Raw genomic sequence first — 8772 nt, 5'->3', positions numbered from 1 at the left:
TTCCGGTTCGAATGCAAAAAAAAAAAAGAAAAGTATCTGGGAGATTTTTTTTTTCCCCTTTTTTTTTTCCTGGGGAGAGTTTGTGCAAAGATCCGTCGCTGTCTGGCAAAAAAAAAAAAATTCCCAGTCTGTAGGGTCGGAGATTCTTCTCCCCCCCGCCCCATCTCTCTCTTTCTAAATCTTTCCTCCCTCTCTCTGTGTGTCTCTTTCTCTGTGTGTGTCTGTCTCTTTTTCTCTCTCCCTCCTTCTCTCTCCCTCGATTAAAGGAGATGCCAACTTTGAGTCGTGGACGCAGTCAAGAATGACAGTTGGGGAAAGCGGCGAAACCTCTCACCCTGCTGATGGGAAGATGGGTAGATTTTAAAGACTCGTGTTCGGGGGCCTTTCCTCTCTATTATACAGAAGGACACTAGAAAAGGGAGGGGGGGCGTTTTCTTTCTAATTTTTTTGGTGGGATTTTTTTTTTTTGGTGTCGTTGTTGGTATGGCGCGTCTTCCTTTTTATTTTTACTTTTAGCCGTCCGATTGTAGAACGACTCTCTCTCCGCGTGACTCCATATCTGGATATCTACAAATTAGAGAGAGGACGGGGGGTGGGGGGTGGGGGGGTGGGTGTTTGGGGAAGAAGACCCGGAGGGAGACGGAGAGAGATCGGGCGATCTGGTCGATTTAAGACGGAGGAGACGGGGAGAAGGAGAAGCTAAACCAGACCCCCTTGGATCCGTGCGGGGTTTCTTTCTCTTTTTCCCCCTTCTTTTCTTTTTCTTTCCTTAATTTCTTTCCTTCTTTTTTCTTTCCTTTCTCTCTTCTTTCCTTCCTTCATTCTTTCTTTCTTTCTTCCTTTCTCTCTTCCTTCCTTTCTTCCCTTTCTTTCTTTCTTCCTTTCTTTCCTTCCTTCCTTCCTTCCTTTCTTTCCTTCTTTCTTCCTTCCTTTCTGTCTCTCTCTCCATCTTTCTTTTCTTCGTCTTTTTTTTCCTCCTTTCCTTCCCCCCTCTCCCCTTCTGGCACCCCTCCGACCCCTGTCTTAGTGCGGGGCGCGGGGGGAAAAGGAGAAGGTTGCGGTGAGTCGCTAGAGGATGGAAGACTCGGAACGTCAAAGTCCCCTAGATTCCGGCAGCGATGCGGAGAGCCTTCCCGTCTCCCCGCAACACACCCCCGCATCCCCCGCCGGTCCTTGCCTGCCCCTCGCTCCTCCCCAGCACCAGCAGCCCCCGCAGCAGCCCCCGCAGCATCCGCACCCGCCGCCCCCGGGGCATCACCGCACCACCAACTTTTTCATTGACAATATCTTGAGACCGGACTTCGGCTGCAAGAAACTCCAACAGCAGCAGACCCTGGAGGCGGCGGGAGGAGAAGAGGGAGGAGAAGGAGGAGGTCGGGGAGATGGAGAGAGGGGTCAGACCCCCGCCGGGAGAGACCCCTCCAACGCGGTGGGGACCAGGCGGGTCCCCGCGGCCTCCCTGCGCTGCCCGGGGGATGCGGACTGTTCCACGCCCGACGGCTCCCCGGGCCGGGCCTCCAAATCCCAGGACGGGAACGGGAGCGGGAGCGGGAGCGGTGTCAGTCCGGGAATCCCGGGGGTGAAGTTCGCCGACCCGGGCAATTCGGCCATTCTGCTCATGGGTTCGGCCAACGGCGGGGCGGTGGTCAAGAGCGACTCCCAGCAACCGCTGGTCTGGCCGGCCTGGGTCTACTGCACGCGCTACTCCGACCGTCCATCCTCCGGTGAGTGACCCCTCCTCCCCGGACCACCCCCCTTGACCCTCCTCCCCCCACCCCCAACTCCCTCCTTTCCACCCCCGGCCCCGGAATCCCCCACGAAACCTACATCCCCACTCAACTTCTCCCCGCCCCCCCCTTTTTTCTTTCTTTTTTTGGGAGAGGAAGGGGCTTGAAGCTGGGGAGCAGATGTCCGGCCCCGAGAGACTGGGAGTCCGTTGTCGGGCAGGGATGGTCTCTATCTGTTGCCCGATTGTACATTCCAGGCGCTTACTATAGTGCCCCGCACATAGTAAGCGCTCGATGAATACTACTGAATGAATGAGAGACGGAAGGGGGAAGGGGTTTGAAGGTGGGGGACACCGAGAGACGGAGCCCGTTATTGGGCAGGGATTGTCTCTATCTGTTGCCCAGCTGTACATTCCAAGCACTTAGTACAGTGCCCTGCACGTAATAAGCGCTCGATAAATACTACTGAATGAATGCGAGACGGAGGGGGAAAGGGGGTTGAAGGTGGGGACCCCGAGAGACTGTGAGCCCGTTTTGGGGCAGGGATCGTCTCTATCTGTTGCCGAATTATACATCCCAGGCGCTTAGTACAGTGCTCTGCACATAGTAAAGCGCTCAATAAATACTACTGAATGAATGAGAGACGGAGGGGGAAAGGGGTTTGAAGGTGGGGAGCAGAGGGGGAACCCCGAGAGGAGGAGGAGGGGACCCACGGCAGGGTGGGAGCTTTCCCCAGACAGGGAGAAGATTGGAGAGAGGGGGGAAAAGCCAAGGCCGGGAGCCGAGGCGTCGCGGGGTCTGGGGGCTTGGGGCAGTTGGGGTGGTCCGGGAGATGGGGAGGAGGGGAGGGGGTCCCCGAGACTTTTAGGGAGAAGGCTAATTAGTTCCCGGCCCTGGCAGGGGCAGGGAGAGAGGAGGGCCGAGGAGGAAGCCGAGGAAGAGCCAGAATTCAGGCCTAAAGAAGCCTCTGGATTCGAGGCCCTGGGGGGGTCTCCGTCCATCGCGGCTCCCCAGATTTTTGCGCGCCCCCCCCCCAAAGCTCGGGGGTGAGAGGGGGGGAATCTGGGAGACACACCTCCCCCTCCCGCCCCCCGAAGCGTGCCCCCTGGGGGGTCAATTCAGGACGGGGAGAGTCGTCGTCCCGCCCCGCAAGGACAGGCCCAGATGGTTAGAACAGTGCTTGGCACATAGTAAGCGCGTAACAAATACCATTATTATTTACGGTTTTTAGGGGGTCGGCCCGCGCCGGGACCCTCCCCTCCCACTCCGTCCGAGACTCACCCGGGGGGTCTCAGTGACCCCGAGCCGGGGAACTGGAGAGAGCCTGGATTTGGGGGCGGCGCGGGAGCCCCCCTCCGCGGACTCTCGACCCCTTTTGCCGGGATCCCGCGGAAGGACCGTCGTCTCCCCCTCCCTCCAGGACCCCCCAGGACTTTCCAGGCCCCCCAGGACCTTCCCCCCACCTAACGAAAGTCCGACCCCAGCGAGAGAAAGGGGCCGGACCCGACCGAAGTGACTCACCCGCGTCTGCTGGGGGAACTCTCCGGCTCAAACTCGCAAGGCCACCCGGATCTCAGCTTGACCCTCTGACCCTCGGACCCCTTTATCCCCGCCCCCCGCCCAGCCCCTTCCCCCCACCCTCCTCCTCCTTTCGGGTCGTCCGGGCCCCTCCCGGCTTTGGGAAAAACCGGGATCCGATATCACCGGGCCTGGGTGCGGGTTTGGAGGAGTGGACGAGCCCACGAGCGGATGGGCGAGTAGGCGAGGAGTGGGCGAGCGTGGGAGCCGCCCTCAGCCGACGATCGACCCACTGAACGTTGCGGCTCAGAACTCGGGGCGTGGGGAGGGGGTCCCACCACCCTCGAAGGCGAAATCCGCTGGGAAGCCCCCCGCAAATCCCTCCCACACCGGCCTGAAATCGGGGAGCCATTGGGCGGCCTACCGTGGCCCGTCCCGAGTCCGCCGGGCTCATGACGGACTTACGGGTCCCGTCGCCCCTTCCTTCTTTTACGGGGGGAATCATTTTTCCCTCCCGATCCCCTCAACCCTTATTCCCGCCTCACCCGCCTCAAGTCTGCTCGAAGACGAGCTTCTCAACCCTCTCTGACCCGCGTTCTGGCCGTCCGGATCCCCCCCCCCCCGTCTTAGCGCGCTCTACCAGGGCCTCGCCGAAACTGTTTTTTGGGGGGAGTGGGTTCGAAGACCCTGCATTTTTTTGCGGGAGTTGGGGGAGTCGACAGCCGGCGGCCAAGTCCTCGGACCCCGGAGCAAATTATAGTGTAGTTATGTCGTAGTTGCTACTATTTTCATTATTTTATTATTGTTTTGACCACCACCCTCATTTTTGTTATTATTACACCCAAATCCAGTGCGGATCGGACCCGAATGCGTGTACGGATGTTCACGGGGAAACCGAAATACAGATTTTCACGGAGAAACAAAAGTTAGCTAGCCATCGGGCTAATGGATGGGCGCGTTTATCTCAGCACATCTTCTCTCTCTCTCTCTCCCTCTTTTTCTCCAGGTATCTATGTGCGAATCCATATATTTCTCCGCGTGTCTAACCGCGACTCTGACGGCGGTGTCCGTGTACCTCTTTCTGTTTTCCCCCGTGTATCCTTTCGTATATTCGCGTCTCTAAGTCTGAATTTTTTTCTGAGTATCCATATGCTCTCCGTCTTCTCCTATCTCTAGATCTACCTACCGGTCATCATCTCTCTGTCTCCGTCTCTGTGTCCCTCCGTCTCCGTCCCTGTCACCGTGTACTTTTTTCGGTCTCTCCCGACGTCTCCACGCGTTTATTTGGGATTCGCTTTCTCCGTGTCGGCCGGTCCCATGATTATCCCCCTCTCTCTTCACTGGAGCCGGGACGGGCCTCGGGAATTTCGCCAAGGAGCCGTCTGGACTTCAAACTGGCAGGGAGCGGGTGGGAGAGGTTTGAGGGGTCCCCTCCGGGGCGATGGAGGTAGCGAGGACCGACCCCCCACCTCCCCAAAGGCGGGACGGTGGTGGACCCCCGGCCTGGGAGCGCGGGGGGTGATTTTTCGTTTGCGGGAGAAGCCGAAGCCGAATTGAATGCGGGCTGGGGTCTTTCTCCGGGACTGCTTGTGTGTGTGTGTGTGTGTGTGTGTGTGTGTTGGGGGTCTGAGGGGGGGAAACGCTCCCTCACTGAGTGCAGAGTACTGTACTAAGCGCTTGGGAAAGTACCATCCAGCTCTCTTGGCCAATATTTGGGGTGCGGAGTCGGAATCTGACGTTGGCCCTCGGGGCCTCGGCTTTCGGGAGGCTTTTCGGGGAGTTGCAGGGGTCTTGGGGTGGGCGCTGGACAGAGAGGGGACTACCCCGTCCCTGATTCCTAATTTTCCCTACCCCCTTCCCCACCCAGGTCCACAGAATTGGGGCGGGGGTGGGGCGGAAACACAGTTTTCGTTAATTCTAGGATTCTCCATAAAGCGAGGCTTGGGGGGCTGGGATGGAGGAGGAGGAGGAAGAGGAGGAAGGGGAGCTTGTTTAGACCCCCCCCCCTCAATTAGGTTCAGAGGCAATGCAGGGGTCGGGCGAAGTGGGGGGGGGGCGGGGGTCGTCTCTGTTTTAGTTTGCCTCTCCACCCGAATGAGAGACGGCCAGCTCGTCCTCTAGACTGTAAACTGGTTGTGGGCAGGGAATGTGTCTCTTTACCCTTCGTTCATTCAGTCGTATTTATGGAGCGCTTACCGTGTGCAGAGCACCGTGCTAAGCGCCCGGGGGAGGACGATACAATAATAAGAATTCTGGCATCTGTTAAGCGCTTACTATGTTCCAGGCACTGCACTAAGCGCTGGAGTGGATCGAAGCAAATCGAGTCGGAGCCGGTCCCTGTCCTCCGTAGGGCTCCCAGTCTCCACCCCATTTTACAGATGAGGGAATTTGAGGCCCAGAGAAGTCAAGTGACTTACCCAAGGTCACCCAGCAGACAGTTTGCTTCGATCTACCTCAGCGCTGAGTACGGACCCTGTGCCAGTAAGCACAGTAAAGCACAATAAAGCGCTTAACAAATACCATCATTATTCACTATTATTATTATTAATACCACTCTAAACCGGCCCGAAACGAGGTTAGTCTTAGCAGCGTGGCTCAGTAGAAGGAGCGCGGGTTTGGGAATCAGAGGACGTGGGTTCTAATCCCGGCTCCGCCACTCGTCTGTTGTGTGACTTGGGACAGACACTTCACCTCTCTGTGCCTCAGTTCTCTCATCTGTAAAATGGGGCTGAAGACTGTGAGCCCCAAGTGGGCCACCCTGATAACCTTGTATCTACTCCAGCGCTTAGAACAGTGCTTGGCATATAGTAAGCGCTTAACAAATGCCATCATTATTATTATTAATAGTAAGCGCTTAACAAACAGCATGGTGATTATTATTATTATCATCGTCCCTTCCCAAGCTCTTAGAACAGTGCTTGGCTCATAGTAAGCCCTTAACAAACACCGTGGCTATTATTATCATCGTCCTCTCCCGAGCGCTTAGAACTGTGCTTGCCACATAGTAAGCGCTGAACAAATCCCATTATTATTATTATTATTATCATCGGCCTCTCCCAAGCGCTTAGTCCAGTGCTCTCCACACAGTAAGCGCGGTCTCCAACCCGATTTGCTTGTATCCACCCCAGCGCTTAGTACACTGCTTGGCACCTAGTAAGCGCGTCACAAAATGATTATGATCCTCTAAGACTGTAAGCCCGGTGAGGGCAGGGATTGTCTCTATTGTTCGTATTTATTGAGCGCTTACTGTGTGCAGAACACTGTACTGAGCGCTTGGAAAGTACGATTCGGCAACAGAGAGGGACCATCCCTTCCCAACAGCGGGGTCGCAGTCTAGAAGCGGGGAAGACAGACGACAAAACAAAACCAGGGGACAGGCATCAGTTGCCGAATGCGACTTTCCAAGCGCTTAGTAATAACTGCCAGCCCGTTGTTGGGCAGGGATTGTCTCTTTGTGTTGCCGAATTATACATTCCAAGCGCTTAGCCCAGTGCTCTGCACATAGTAAGCGCTCAATAAATACCATTGAATGAATGAAGAAGAATAACGATGACATTTAGTTAAGCGCTTACTAGGGGCCAAGCACCGTTCTAAGCGCTGAGCCAGCGCTCTGCCCACAGTAAGCGCTCAATAAAGACGACTGACCGAAGAATAATAACGATGACATTTGTTAAGCGTTTTCTAGGTGCCAAGCACCGTTCTAAGCGCTGAGCCAGCGCTCTGCCCCCAGCAAGCGCTCAGTGAAGACCTCCAAATGGGCTGGGGATGGGCGTAGGGATTAATAATACTACTAATGATGATGATGGTAATTGTTAAGCGTGCCGGGCGCCGTCCTCAGCCCTCTGGCCGGGAAGGGGCCGGGCGACGACGGTTCCTTTCCCGGTGGCCACTGACCTCTCACTCTAGCCCCCCTCTCTCTGTGTCTCTCGTCCCGCACAGGACCCCGCACCCGAAAGCTGAAGAAGAAGAAGAGCGAGAAAGAAGACAAGCGTCCCCGCACGGCTTTCACGGCCGAGCAGTTGCAGAGGCTGAAGGCGGAATTCCAGGCCAACCGTTACATCACGGAGCAGCGGCGGCAGAGCCTGGCCCAGGAGCTCAGCCTCAACGAATCCCAAATCAAGATCTGGTTCCAGAACAAGCGGGCCAAGATCAAGAAGGCCACGGGCATCAAGAACGGGCTGGCGCTGCATCTCATGGCCCAGGGACTCTATAATCACTCGACCACCACGGTGCAGGACAAAGAGGAGAGCGACTGACCCCCTTCTTCCCACCCCCCGCCCCCCAAATCATCCCACCCTCTCGATTCTCCCCTCTCCCGTCCCCCTCCTCCACCCCCGCCTCTTTTTATGTTTTTTTTTCCAGCCCCCTCCCCCGGCTCCCACCGATCTTCCAGGGACAGAACGAAAAGACGAAGGAGAAAACCGGGAAGGGTCCCGGGAGAGGCCCGGGAACAAAGGGAGACACACAGAGACGGAGACAGAGACAGAGAGACTCGGACAGGTGCTACAAAATCCTCCCCATTGTCTCTCCCTCCGAACCCCCCGAAACGATCTCTAGCTAGCCAAACAGCGTATGACCTTGTGTATATTTAATTTCAGGTAAGAAAAAAAACAAACGACAACAAAAAACCCCCAACAAAAAACCCACCCCAACCAAACAACCGCCACGACGAAAAAAACGAATCCATCCCTCCAACCAGATAATCTGTTGTAGCGATCCTTTTGCTGGACGTCCGCTTTCTTCTTGATGATGATGATGATGATATTATTATTATTATATTATTATTAATAATTATTATTATTATTATTTACCTCCCATCCCGTCTTCCCTCGACCTCTCCTCCTCGGGTTGGTCCGAGCTTCCCTTCCCTGCCTTCGGAGCCCGGGATGGAGACGATTCGGTTGTTTTGACAGTTTTGATTTCTTGTGTGTCCTTGTTTTTCCAGGTCCTTTCTCCCCTTTCTCCCTCAACCCTGGCTCTTTTTTTTTTTCCTTTCCTTCTTCTCCACCCCCTTCGTCCTCTTCTTCTTCGATCGGTTTGGGATTTTATTTTATTTGGTTTGGTTTTTGTTCGTTTTTTGGTTTTTGGTTTTTTTTTTTTTTTTTTGGTTTTTGAAATCCGTGCCCGTCACACTGCGAGACTGAACCGCCGCTGCAAGCCAAAGATTTTCTTATGTTCCGAGAGCTGTAGTCTGAAATAAAGTGTGCACTGTGTGTTCAGAGCGCGGCGGCTCGGAGAGGGGGTCGGGGGGTGGGGTGGGGGAGGTATCGGGGGTCCGGGGGGATTTTGGGGGGTCTTGGGGGTGGGGGTCCCGGGGAAAGGCCCAGTTTGGGGGAAAGAAAGCCAGGAGGGAAAAGAGATTTTTCTAATCGGTTCCACCGCCTGAAAGGCTCCTCTCTCGGCCGGACCGCGCGCAGGCACACAAACACACGCACACACACTCAGGATGCACACAACACACACAACACACACACGCATACACAGAGTGTTTCCCTGCTTACACGATCAAGCTCTCTCCGACACACAA

The 8772-nt window shown here is 55.6% G+C and overlaps 1 protein-coding gene across 1 annotated transcript; it reads left to right on the top strand.

Annotated features, from left to right (window-relative positions):
• The first annotated feature begins 963 nt into the window (after positions 1-963).
• Positions 964-7501, top strand: EN1 (engrailed homeobox 1). Its single transcript, XM_029072685.1, has 2 exons — positions 964-1724; positions 7185-7501. The coding sequence occupies exons 1-2, from the start codon at positions 1076-1078 to the stop codon at positions 7499-7501; spliced, it is 966 nt and encodes a 321-aa protein (XP_028928518.1). The 5' UTR covers positions 964-1075.
• Positions 7502-8772: the final 1271 nt, after the last annotated feature.

Source organism: Ornithorhynchus anatinus, chromosome 1 (genome assembly GCF_004115215.2).
Source record: "Ornithorhynchus anatinus isolate Pmale09 chromosome 1, mOrnAna1.pri.v4, whole genome shotgun sequence".
Classification (NCBI taxonomy): Eukaryota; Metazoa; Chordata; class Mammalia; order Monotremata; family Ornithorhynchidae; genus Ornithorhynchus; species Ornithorhynchus anatinus.
This window is presented reverse-complemented; position numbering and strand designations above follow the sequence as displayed.